At 49.9% G+C, this 13,237-nt stretch overlaps 1 protein-coding gene across 1 annotated transcript; it reads right to left on the bottom strand.

Annotated features, from left to right (window-relative positions):
• Window positions 1-674: 674 nt before the first annotated feature.
• LOC143722464 (uncharacterized) lies at window positions 675-5,410 on the bottom strand. The gene is made up of 2 exons (XM_077213856.1): window positions 2,282-5,410; window positions 675-1,381 (listed from the first exon to the last, which is right to left on the bottom strand). The coding sequence occupies exon 1, from the start codon at window positions 4,987-4,989 to the stop codon at window positions 3,481-3,483; it is 1,509 nt and encodes a 502-aa protein (XP_077069971.1). The 5' UTR covers window positions 4,990-5,410; the 3' UTR covers window positions 675-1,381; window positions 2,282-3,480.
• Between the last annotated feature and the right edge of the window lie 7,827 nt (window positions 5,411-13,237).

The raw sequence follows: 13,237 nt of genomic DNA, 5'->3' as shown, positions 1-13,237 counted from the left end.
CACCTAGCCGACGCACAGGCAATAGACACTGGCGCCAACGTCAGGAGTGCTGGAGGAACTCAGGGCTTTCGGGGAAGCTCACCTGAGGAGAATATCGCACGTATCCAGTCCGTGGAGTGGAATGGCGAGCAAGCGAAGACACCTGAGCGGGTCCAGTACTAGCCGGTTCAAGCGAGTACATGAGAGGACACTGGCTCCACTCGGAGATTGTAGAATCTGGCGAATGTGTTAGGTGTCGCCCAGCCTGCAGCTCTGCAGATGTCTGTTAGCGAGGCGCCATGCGCTAGAGCCCAAGAGGATGCCACACTCCGGGTGGAGTGGGCAGTCACACCAAGGGGGCACGGTCGACCTTGCTGCTGGTATGCCAAAGCAATGGCGTCCACTATCCAGTGAGACAACCTTTGCTTGGAGAGAGCCTTTCCCTTCAGCTTCCCACCATAACAGACAAAGAGCTGGTCTGAGGTCTTGAAACACTGCGTCCTGTCTACATAGGCGCGGAGGGCGCGTACTGGACAGAGCAGTGCCAAGGCTGGGTCTGCCTCCTCCGGGGGCAGCGCTTGCAGGTTCACCACCTGGTCCCGGAAGGGTGTGGTAGGAACCTTGGGCACATATCCAGGCCGGGGTCTCAGGATCACGTGAGAGTAAGCCGGCCCAAATTCCAGGCACGCTTCATCAACGGAGAATGCGTGCAGGTCCCCCACCCTCTTGATGGAGGCCAATGCAACCAGGAGCGCTGTCTTCATAGACAGGAACTTAAGCTCCACTGATTGCAATGGCTCAAAGGGAGCACTACGCAGGGCAGTTAGAACCACTGAGAGGTCCCAAGAGGGAACGAGAGGAGGGCGAGGAGGATTCAGTCTCCTCGCTCCTCTCAGGAACCTGATGATCAGGTCGTGCCTACCAACAGACTTACCTTCGACCGGGTCATGGTGTGCGGCAATAGCGGCAACATAGACTTTCAGGGTGGAGGGAGACAGCCTTCGCTCCAGCCTATCTTGAAGGAAGGAAAGCACGACACTAATCGAACATCTCCGGGGGTCTTCTCGGTGAGAAGAGCACCAGTTGACAAAGAGGTTCCACTTCAACGCATAGACGTGTCTCGTGGACGACGCTCTAGCGGAAGTGATGGTAGCCGCCACCGCTGGTGGTAGGGTACTCACACCTGCCTCGTCCCGTCCAGGAGCCACACGTGGAGGTTCCAAAGATCGGGACGAGGGTGCCATAGGGTGCCCCGTCCCTGAGAAAGGAGGTCCTTCCTCAGGGGAATCGGCCAAGGAGGTGCTGTCGCGAGGAGTACTAGTTCGGAGAACCAGGTCCGGGCGGGCCAGTATGGCGCGACCAGAATGACCTGCTCCTCGTCCTCCCTTACCTTGCGCAGGGTCTGCGCAAGAAGGCTCACTGGGGGAAACGCATATTTGCGGCCCCGCGGCCAGCTGTGCGCCAGAGCATCCGTGCCGAGCGTGCCCTCGGTCAGGGAATAATATAGGTCGCAATGGGTCGAGTCGTGAGAGGCAAACAGATCTATCTGTGCGTCCCTGAACTGGTCCCAAATCAGCTGAACCGACTGGGGATGGAGTCGCCAATCTCCCGGGAGGGGCTGAAGCTGTGAGAGCTCGTCGGCTGCACAGTTCAGGGCTCCAGGGATATAAATGGCATGAAGCGATCTCAGATGCTTCTGACTCCGTATGAGGAGGTGGCGGGCGAGTTGCGACATACGGCGAGAGCGTAGACCACCTTGATGGTTGATGTACGCTACAGTGGCGGTATTGTCTGAACGGACTAGTACGTGTTGGTTCTTGAGCACGGCCCGGAAGCGGCGCAAAGCAAGACGTACGGCCAGCAACTCGAGGCAATTGATGTGCCAGAGGCGGCGGGGTCCTGTCCAGGAGCCCGCGGCAGCACGTCCATTGCACATGGCACCCCAGCCCGTGGAGGAGGCACCTGTCGTTACAACGACATGCCGCGAAGCTTGTTCCAGGGGCACTCCGGCCCGTAGAAAACTCAGGTCCGACCACGGGGTGAAGTTCTGACGGCAGGATGGAGTAACTGTTACTCGGAAGGTGCCGTGTTGCCATGCCCACCTCGGGACTCGGTCGCGAAGCCAAAGCTGAAGCGGTCTCATATGAAGCAATCCGAGCGGCGTTGCCGCGGCTGCAGATGCCATATGCCCCAGGAGCCTCTGAAAGAGTTTCAGTGGAACCGTACTCTTGCCCTCGAACTGTCTCAGGCAAGTCAGCAGTGACTGCGCGCCTTCGCTCGTAAGCTGCGCGGACATGGCGACCGAGTCGATATCCATACCGAGAAAAGAGATCCTCTGCACGGGGCAAAGTTTGCTCTTTTCCCAGTTGACCCGAAGGCCCAGACGAGCTAGGTGCCGGAGCACTAGGTCCCTGTGTTCGCATACCTGGTCTCGAGAGTGAGCTAGGATCAGCCAGTCGTCGATGTAGTTCAGGATGCGAACCCCGTGTTCCGGAAGGGGAACAAGGGCTGCCTCGACGACCTTCGTGAAGACGCGAGGAGACAGGGCTAGCCCGAAAGGGAGAACCGCGTACTGGTATGCCTGCCCCTCGAAGGCAAACCGAAGGAACGGTCTGTGTAGAGGGAGAATGGAGACATGAAAGTAGGCGTCCTTCATGTCGATTGCTGCAAACCAATCCTGGGGCCGCACACATTCGAAAATGCGTTTGGCAGTGAGCATCTTGAACGGCAGCCTGTGAAGGGAACGGTTCAGCACACGCAGGTCCAGGATTGGCCGTAACCCACCGGTTTTCTTGGGGACAATGAAGTACGGGCTGTAGAAGCCGGTCCTCATCTCGGCCGGAGCGACGGTCTCGATCGCACCCTTCGCCAGCAGGGTGGCGATCTCTGCTCTCATGATAGGGGCGTTGACACCGACCAAAGTGGAGCGGACTCCCCTGAAGCGGGGAGGAGACCGCGCGAACTGAATCGCGTAGCCGAGCCTGATGGTCCGAGCCACCCATCGGGACAGGAGGGGAAGCTCTAGCCAAGCTCCCAAGAACTGTACCAGCGGGGTCATACGGACCACAGACTTCCCACCGATGGTGCAGCAGGGCGGAATGACTGGCCCGGACGTGGACGGCATAGCGGCCTGGTGTGGGGGCACAGTCATTAACCGCGCCCTGACAGAGGAGACCAGGGAAGGAAGAACGTTTCACGGGGGTCTGCTCTGCCAGGGGGCTGGCGACAGAGGCGGAAGAGAGCGGCACAGTCTGGGGACGGCGCGCACTGTCAACCGGCTCTGGAACAGAGGGGGACGAGGGGTGCACGGCTCGGGGGCGGCGCACCGTGTCGTCCGAGAACTCTGTGTGCTCAGGGATGGAAATATTACTTCTTTCTTTAACCACATTAGGGTGCTGCCCACCCGTGGGTGAGCAGCGGGGAGTGGAGAACAAAAGATACTCCCCCGGCCCTCCACCGGGGGAAGGAGTGGTCCTGCTACCATCTCCTGAGAAGTAATCTTCAACATCCCTGAGCAGACCGTCTCAGGAGCGCCCGCTTGGCCCGGCGTTTAGCGGGGGGCGGGGCTGGAGAGGGCTGGGGCGCCTTCTTACGGCTTCCTCCGCGACCGGGCCCGGGTGGAGGCTGCTGCTTGGGCCGGGCGGGAGGGGCGGGAGCCGCAGGAGGGTGCCCTCGGCGGCGAACAGACTGAGGGATCTGCCCGGTCGGCTGGGTGGAGGCAGCAGCGGGCCGTCGGGGCAGAATGTGCTTGATGGCCTCAGTCTGTTTCTGGGCGGTGGAGAACTGTTGGGCGAAGTCCTCCACCGCACCGCCGAATAGGCCGGCCTGGGACATGGGGGAGTCGAGCAGGCGAGAGCGCTCAGCATCCCGCATGTCAGCCAGGTTCAGCCATAAGTGTCTCTCCTGGACCACAGCTGTGGACATCACCAGACCCAGGGAGCGTGCGGTCACCTTCGTCGCCCGGAGGGCGAGGTCGGTGGCGGCGCGCAGCTCATCGAAGAGCCCTGGGTCCGTTCTACCCTCGTGCATGTCCCTTAGCATCTGGGCCTGATAGACCTGCAGAGTGGCCATGGCATGCAAAGAGGCAGCCGCCTGTCCCGCCGCTCTGTAGGACTTCGCCACTAGGGTAGACGAGAACCTACAGGCTTTGGATGGGTGCTTAGGCTCGCCGCGAGAAGAAGCACTCTGAGGACACAGCTGCATCGCAACAGAGCGCTCAACCGGGGGGAGCCCAGTGTACCCACGGGCGGCTGCCCCATCGAGGGGAGGAAAGGCGAATGAAATCAACGAGCGGTCGCGGGAAGACATGGGAGTCTTCCAGGACTTCGAGATTTCATCATGTGCGTCCGGGAAGAAAGGAATTGGGGCAGGCTGAGGACGGGAAGCCGCAGCTGCACCCAAAAACCAATCGTCCAGCCGCGAGCGCTCAGGACAGGGTGGAGGGTTCCACTCCAAACCAATGCTCGCGGCCGCCCGGGAAAGCATGGCCGTCATCTCTGGATCGGACTGAGCCACAGCCGTATTCACACCCGAGGGTGGCAGCTGTGACGAGTCGTCACTTCCAGACGAATCAGACCCGCCTTGTGATGCTGCGACTGACATCGCATCTTCCTCTGGAGCGCCAAAGGACACCCGCGGGACCTCAAAGGACGGTCCCGCGAGGATCCCCTGAACGCTCGCGGGTTGCAACACTGGAGAAGGTGCTTCGGGGCACGGACGAATAGTCGGCGCTTTGTTCCACACAGTCACCCTCAGATCACCCTGGCCACCAGCCGAAGTAGAGCCTCTCGAGGAGGCGCTAGATCGGGGTGTGGATGAGGGGACTCTCGCTCTTGCGAGATCATTGAGTCTCGATCTAAGTGTTGCGATGGTCATGTTCCCACAGAAAGAACATGACTCATCCACGAGCGCTGCTTTAGCGTGATTAAAGCCCAAACACACCAAGCAGCGCTCGTGCCCATCCGAGTCAGACACCAGCCGACCGCAACCAGAAGTGCACGGGCGAGGCATCTTTAAAAAGACGTGCCGCGTGCAAGCTCTTTTTGTGAGAGAAACTCAGTGCTGAAGCGCCCGCGGAGAACACACTCGCTGGCAAACCACGCTCAGATAAGCAGGAAGTGTGCACTCACCGGGAGATCGCCGTCACACCAACACTGGAGAGTTGCTTGTCTCGTAAGAAGCTGACATTCAAAGATAGCTTAAGGAGTGAAGAATTACACTTGGCTCCGAAGCGAAAACATATCTGCCTGTTGCCGGCGTCCTCCTTTTATACCCACGAGGTGGGGCGGAGTTGCACGTCATGCAAATTCCGCAGACCCATGGGATTTCTTTGCCATTGGCTCGTTTTGTAATACTCGAAGTTGATAGGCTTTCTAAGCGAAACCCCATTCGTCGTCATCCGACGTAACTCGGAGTGACAACGAAAGGGAACCATGGTTGTAGTTATGCGCAATGACTGGTGGGTAAATTTCCTTTTCTCTTCGGATTGGAAACTCACTTAAGATGGCAGAACACTCCGTGAAGTCCACTTCGCAGTCTATACGGTTGAATGGAACTCACCTTCACTGCGTCTGAAATTGCATACTGTCTGAGTAGGTACTACATTTAAATTTTAACTTGCTTTGTGACCGTTAAAAATGTATGTGCTTAGGGTCATGTTGTCATTATCATGTGACCTACCAGCGTCAGTTGTGTCGCTTCACTTCGGAAGCAATTTGAAAACCTTTTTTTTTCAACTAAAAACTTTTTATGCGTTTTGGTCGTTCATTTAAAAGACAACTGCGTTTTGGCTGCATGAACACAAACTTTTGGAAAAGGGTTTCAAAGTGCATATTTTCCGTGGTGAATGGGGAGTCTGTGCGCAGAAAGCTCAAAGGAAAACTCAAACTTCTTAATTTTATGTCGTGTAAACGTACCCTCAATTAACTTCAATTCACATCCCTATTTTCTACGTATTTGTATGTGATTTGTATTAATGCAAGTATTTATTTTTGGTGTATTTCTTTTTTTTTTTTTTACTATAGGTTTTTCCCTTTGAACAGCAGTTTGTACTGCACTTCCTGACATTCTGATCATTTGAGACCAACATGGTTTCATGTATAAACTAAAAGGCAATTCTTGTTTATTTTTGAAGGACACTGGCCTGCTATTTGCTGTCCTCCCCTGTAGTGGATGGTTGTAGTCAGTTATTACTGTCAGTTATCTCACGAGGCACAGACATTTGTGAAGGGTCAGAGGGGTAAGTGCGAGAACTGTACTCACTTAAGCTCTCCGCTTCAACCGTGTGCTGCGAGACCTCGATCAAAATGTACACCCTGCTTCTGAAGATAATATGTTGTACATTCACCACACAGACAAAACAGACAAACACAAGCAGTTTCCCATTAAAAGCAGATCCCTTAACACAGACAGACAGAACATTTGCTCATTATAAGTGTTTTATTTCAGTTTGATGTTTGAAAACTGTTTGTTTCAGTTTGATGTTTCAGTTTGAAACTACAGCTGGTCCAAAACGCAGCAGCTAGAGTTCTTACCAGAACCAGGAAGTATGACCATATTAGCCCGGTTCTGTCAACACTGCATTGGCTCCCTATTAAACATCGTATACATTTGCTGATTACTTACAAAGCACTAAATGATTTATCTCCCCAGTACTTGAGCGAGCTCTTAACGCATTATACTCCTTCACGTCTATTGCGATCTCAAAATTCCGGCCAGTTGATAATACCTAGAATATCAATATCGACTGCTGGCGGTAGATCCTTTTCCTATTTAGCACAAAACTGTGGAACAATCTTCCTAACATTGTCCGGGAAGCAGACACAGTCTGTCAGTTCAAATCTGGACTAAAAACACATCTCTTTGGCTTAGCATACACATAACACATTATAGACTTCTATAATTCAATGTTAGGCTGCATACTTTAGATCAGCCGGAACCGGGAACACTCCCCATAAATCCTGATGTACTTGGTACATCATAAGGATGGCATCTATGTTAATATTAGTCTCTCTGTTTATCCCGAGGTTTACCGTAGTCCGCCGGATCCAGGCCATATCCAGATCTGATGAAGGACCATCGCATGGACACGACGACAACAGATCCCTGAAGTGCTAGCCTCATCAGCCCTGTGAAGGCCTCATGGACACCTCAACAAACTCGTCTCCATACCGGCATGATGACTCCGACCCCCAACCAGATGGAACTGGATAAATATTGTGAAAGTTCTGATCCAATCTGACTTCTGACCTATAATGCTGCCTGAATCATAATCATACACTGTTCATTCGTTGGCCAGAGGAGAACTGGCCCCCTGACTGAGCCTGGGTTATCCCAAGGTTTTTTTTCTCATTTCTGTCACTTGATTGAGTTTTGGTTCCTTGCCACAGTCACCTTTTTCGCCTTTCTTTGCCTTTGTCGCCATTGGCTTTTGGCTTGCTTAGTTGGGGACATTTCATTTTATATTTAACAATATTATTACAACATTATTTTTCTTTTATCTCTGTAAAGCTGCTTTGACACAATCTGTATTGTAAAAAGCACTATATAAATAAAAGTGACTTGACTTGACAATCTCCACTTGCTTTTTGATATAGTCAAGTAGACTTTTGTAAAAAACAAAACAAAAAACATTTATTTTTATTGCAAACAGCCTTGAGATTTAGGCGGTTCCTTCTCCCTGCCTTTAGCAAGCTGTTAAATAAATAATTCAAACATTTATCTTCTGTTATCTGTGTCCGAACCATACATAGGTCATGCAGTCTTCATCGTAAACAATATATAAACACCTTGGGATATCTCATTCTTGTCTAATCTCAGCCTCAAGTGTGTTTGTCATTACTAAGCATATACAGTAGTGCAGGAAATGTTCCCTACATCAGCATGCAAGGGGAACATTATAATCATCATTTGATACAGTTATGAGTCTGCAGTGCACAGGCACCCAACGGTAGCAGTTTCAGTGATGCAGGAGTCTAGCAATGTGATGCAAATTGCGCACAATCCCATAGTTAAATTGTCATTGCGATTTTGGAGTTGTTTTGCTAGATGAAGTTATCTATTAAAACACTTGTGTTCTCTAGATAAGGTTGGCCCTTGAAGCTCACGTTCATGTTTGCTGCAAAGCCTCTATTTCTATGATCCATCATTTACGGCATTGTAAAGGTTGACATTTTCATTTAGCAGATTTGTGTGGGGGAAGTAAAGACGGGATTTGTGATTAGGCTGGTGATACTGTTACAAATGAGCTGGAGGCCGTTGGTGGAGTTAGCACTTTGTTTATTTGTCCCCAGATTTGGGAGAAAATATTAAAGGGTGTAGGAATTGAAATCGTAATGAGAACAGTGAGTTTTGCTCTAGCTTGTTTTCAGCGATAATTGGGAAATAACAAAGACAACCTTGTCAAACTATGGTAATTATAAAGAACAATACAGCAATTCACAGTGCAAACCTTTAATTGGACTAACCTTTTCTTTTATCCCTAAATCTGCATCTTGGTGATATCTGAACTTAAACAACCAAATTCATCTTATTTTTTGGGGATGGTGCCTCAAGGCAGAGGCAAAGTCGGCCAACGGAGAGATTTTTACAGAGATGTTTGAAAAGACCTGCTCTCTCAGCAAGAAAAAGGATAATATAACCTGTTTAAATGGTAAGGAGTAAAGTATATTTAAATCATTTATTAAAAATTAAATGCTCATAATTGATTTCAAATGGAAGAGCCACTCATCGCTTTTAAGATGGATATAACTTATGAAAAAAAAAAAAAGGCCTGAGGGCAAAAGATATTGCAGGCTCTTTGAAACATACAGTCATTCACCACCTTAAATGAGGTGTCAGTTCTAATGTTCCTCTAAGGAGGAACTGGCTCTTCATACACGAGTGTCAGTGCCTTTCCCCTCTCTCATCCTAATGGGCGAAATAAAGTACAGTTAAAGAGAAGTTTATGAGAAGAGGAGTAAAATGATGGAAGAAAAGCCAGTGACTGTGGACAAAACAACAGAACACTCTAAATAGAAAGGGAGGAGAGCGAGACAGTACGAGTGAATACAAGTGCATTTTATGACTTGAGATGGAGAGAGAATGACAGATGCACTGAAGAGGAGAAAAGGTAGAAATACAAGTAGAGAAGTAAAATGTAAAAGCTAGGCACGGTAAAGAGAGGAAGCGATCTTCAAAAGTGTGAATCCCGTCAGCGCAGACAGTGATCAGGCGCTAGATATTCTGACACACGTTTTGCCAATTAGGCACAGGTGAGGCTCTCAGACTTCAGATAATTGGGGTTACATGCATCAAAGCTGATGAGGGGAGTAAACACGGCTCATGCTTGCAGATTACAGAAGCGAGGACTGGTGTGCTGATCTCCTCCGGCTACTGTGAATGTGCACCTTGACTTATCAACGGTGAAGGTGATAAGAACAGGAAGTGTGTGAAGAGATCCGCTGAGTGTGAAATGATTTATATCTATAATTGGTTGGGTTTTTATTTTTGTTTGTTTTTTTACTTGGGATAATACACAGATGACATTACATAGCTTTTAAATACAAGGTTCTGTCATAAAACTCGCTCAGACTGATAGGTCCTTAACTCAACCTGCATGCAATCACATCATTCTCTGTACGGCACAGCTAAATGGTTCCTGCTGTATCAGTAGCCGATGAGCTTGTGTGCTCAACCTTCAAATACTTGGTCAGCATTTGCTGTAGCAGTGCAGCACGCTTTCAGAAACCCTCCACCTTCCCCCGCTCCGTCGGTATAGATCTGCTACGGATAATACACGTATGCTCAGTGTTGGGCAGTAGCGTCGCTACAAGTAGTGACGCTTCTAGTTTAACTACATTTCTCAGTAGCGTGGTGGTAGCGTCGCTGTTTTCTGATCAAATAGCTTTTCCGTAGCGAAGCTCTTTTTTTGATCAAGTAGTGCGGTAGCGTCCACACAAGCTACATTTTTCCAAGCATTTCTAAAGCTCAAAATCAAAAAAGCTAAGTATCACTGATGCTGGATCAGTTAGTGACTTGTTTTACGGGGGTTGGCAACCATAGGGCCATATTATTTCATTATCACAATACACGGAAAACATGGACTGAATCACAGTATCCATGAATAAAAACGAAATTTACTATATAACGTGGAATTTCACGGAATTTGTCAGATCTTGGATGAAAAGAAGGTAAGTAAACTTGGTTACACTTTATTTTAAGGTGTCATTGTTACAGTGTAATTATATATTTAAGTACAGTGTAACATTAATTAACTACATGTACTTACTATAGGGTTAGGGTAGATTAGGATTTGGTTGAGGGTTAATTGCATGTAATTATGCACAATTTACTGTTATTACTACGGTAATTACATATAACATATGTAACAAGAACACTGTAAAACAAAGTGTTACCGTAAACTTAAATAAAACTGGAATATAGACTTAAACTGCATAAAGACTATTTAAAAAGGAATCATGCATGTTCTGCGTGTCTCTGTGAATGAATGGCTCAGACGCGCAGATTCATTTACCACACACTGAAGCACCCATGACGCTTGAAATGTTTTCAGTAATGGATCGATGAACTTCATCTACACAGCCTGTTATGATTCTGCCTTAGTGTTCTTGATTTTCCCTGGTCGTGAGGCAGGATCATGACAGAATCATGTTTTGTGTACAACCGCATGGTCTGTTATTTGGGCCATGTGCTTGTGTTGTCTTGTTATGTAACTCCGCCCCCTTGTTACCCTCGTCTTGTCATTATTGTCTAGTCAGTTTCACCTGTCCTCGTCATTAGTGTTCCCTATATAATCCCTTTGTGTTTGCTGTCCTGTGTCGGTTCATTGTTTGACGTTGTTAGATACTGTGATTCCTATCTGCAAGTTTACTTACCTGTGAGTACCTTGTGAGAGTTTTGTTTAGCGTATTACTGTACCTGTTTCTGTTGTTAGTTTATAGTCTAGTTTGTCAAGTCTTAGTCTAGTTTAGTCATTCCTGTTCCAGTCCCACTTTGCCCCCTCGTGGGTTTTGTTTTCCCTGTTTTTGTCTATTATTAAATGTTGTGTCACCGCATCCTGTCTGCGCCTGGGTTCATCCGCCACCCACATAACAGAATGAACCGACCCGAACAGAACCCAGCAGACAGTATGCCTGACGATCATCCTGACCATCTTGTACATTGGTGGCAGGAGGCGATTTCCGATTCCAGGAATGGAAAGCTTCCGTTTCCTTCCCAGGGTGAGCGGACCTTGAGACAGTATGCCCGGGTCGCGGAGGAGAGGCGGTTCTTCTTGCCTGAGTCTCTAGTCAATCGCTACCTCATCGCGGGCCTAAATGTTCTGCCTTCTCTGGCTGAACGGGAGAGTCTGGTTCGCCGCCCGTTCCCGGATATGGTGGCCTGCTTGTCAAGGAAGGATTCGCAGGCTCCCACCATGTCGTCTTCACCCGTCACGCTTCCTGATATCCCAGAGGGTCGTACGATTGGCGTTGTGACGCTGGGAGACCAGAGTCACCTTGTTTCGACTCCAGAGGCATCTTCCACACCCGCTGACCTCCGCGGTAAACGGGGGAGACGGGTTTCTTGGGATTCCCCCTCGGAGTCATCGTCATCTGAGCTGACCCAACCAGAAGTGGTCTTTTCTATTCATGTTTCGTCCCCCATTGAGCCCAGCCAGCCGATCACGAGACCTGCTGTGACCAGGAAGGAAGGGAACTTCCTGTTTCCCTTCACCCTCTCCTGACTCTGCAGCCGCAAGCGCGGTTCCTGAGGTTGCAACAGTAAGCGCTGTCCCAGAGTCTGCAGCTGAAAGCGCTGTTCCTGAAGCTGCTACTGTAAGCGCTGTTCGTGAATCTGCAGCCGCGAGCGCGGTCCCAGAGTCTGCAGCTGTAAGCGCTGTCCCAGAGTCTGCAGCTGTAAGCACTGTTCCTGAAGCTGCTACTGTAAGCGCTGTTCCTGAATCTGCAGCCGCGACCACCGTCCCAGAGCCCACTCCAGCAAGCGCCGTCCCAGAGCCCACTCCAGCAAGCGCCATCCCGGAGCCCGCTACTGCAAGCGCTGTTCCTGAGTCAGCAGCTGGTTGCCCGGTTACAGAATCTGCCTCTGTGAGAGCTGCGGCTGATCAAGCTGCAGAAGCAGTCCTGCAAGCGGTGTCTGCTCGTAAGAGGATGCCTATCGTTGTTGCTGCCGAGACTCTAGCAGACTACCTTGCCAAGCTTGTTAAGATCCTCGATTCCTCATCGTCTGAGTCTGTTGCTGCTGCCGCCAATACAGTATCCCAGTCTGTCTTCCCGGTCGCCCCTGTCTCCACTAATTCCCGGACTGTTTCTCCGTTTGTCCCTGTTGCCACTAGTCCCCGGACTGTTTCCCCTGCCTCCACCTCCCCTCGGACTGTTCCTCGTGTGTGCCCATCCAGTTCTCCCCGGACTCCCCGCCCAAGATCATCACCTTGTCAACCCAAGACCCCTAGTCCAGCTATTCACCCTGGACTGTCCCCTAAGAACTTTGTGTTTCCTCCACCTCCCCTGTCTTGTTTATTGTTTTTGATGTTTCACCCCAACCCAGTAATTGTCTTTTCGTGTATGCGTTTGTTAGTTTTTGTCATGTATTGTTGGTTTGTGTCTTTGTCACAGTCTGTCATGTCCCGTGTTTAATGTCCCCTTGAGTAGCGTCTGGAAGCCGCTCCTTAAGGTGGGGGTTCTGTCATGATTCTGCCTTAGTGTTCTTGATTTTCCCTGGTCGTGAGGCAGGATCATGACAGAATCATGTTTTGTGTACAACCGCATGGTCTGTTATTTGGGCCATGTGGTTGTGTTGTCTTGTTATGTAACTCCGCCCCCTTGTTACCCTCGTCTTGTCATTATTGTCTAGTCAGTTTCACCTGTCCTCGTCATCAGTGTTCCCTATATAATCCCCTTGTGTTTGCTGTCCTGTGTCGGTTCATTGTTTGACGTTGTTTGATAATGTGATTCCTATCTGCGAGTTTACTTACCTGTGAGAGTTTTGTTTAGCGTATTACTGTACCTGTTTCTGTTGTTAGTTTATAGTCTAGTTTGTCAAGTCTTAGTCTAGTTTAGTCATTCCTGTTCCAGTCCTGTTTTGCCCCCTCGTGGGTTTTGTTTTCCCTGTTTTTGTCTATTATTAAATGTTGTGTCACCGCATCCTGTCTGCGCGTGGGTTCATCTGCCACCCACATAACACAGCCGCTCTGAGAGTCACTTTAGCAGCATTTTAGCTTGATTTGAGAAAAACTATCGTCATATCCAAAAAAAACAGAGAC

This window comes from Siphateles boraxobius, unplaced genomic scaffold (assembly GCF_051911475.1).
Source record: "Siphateles boraxobius isolate OS27281-9 unplaced genomic scaffold, OSU_SipBor_1 66, whole genome shotgun sequence".
NCBI lineage: Eukaryota > Metazoa > Chordata > Actinopteri > Cypriniformes > Leuciscidae > Siphateles > Siphateles boraxobius.
The sequence above is the reverse complement of the archived record's forward strand: the minus strand, read 5'-3'. Positions and strand labels throughout refer to the sequence as shown.

What these genes read in the sequence shown, in the direction of transcription:
- LOC143722464 (XM_077213856.1), bottom strand. Translation starts at nt 4,989, where the DNA reads ATGCCTCGCCCGTGCACTTCTGGTTGCGGTCGGCTGGTGTCTGACTCG.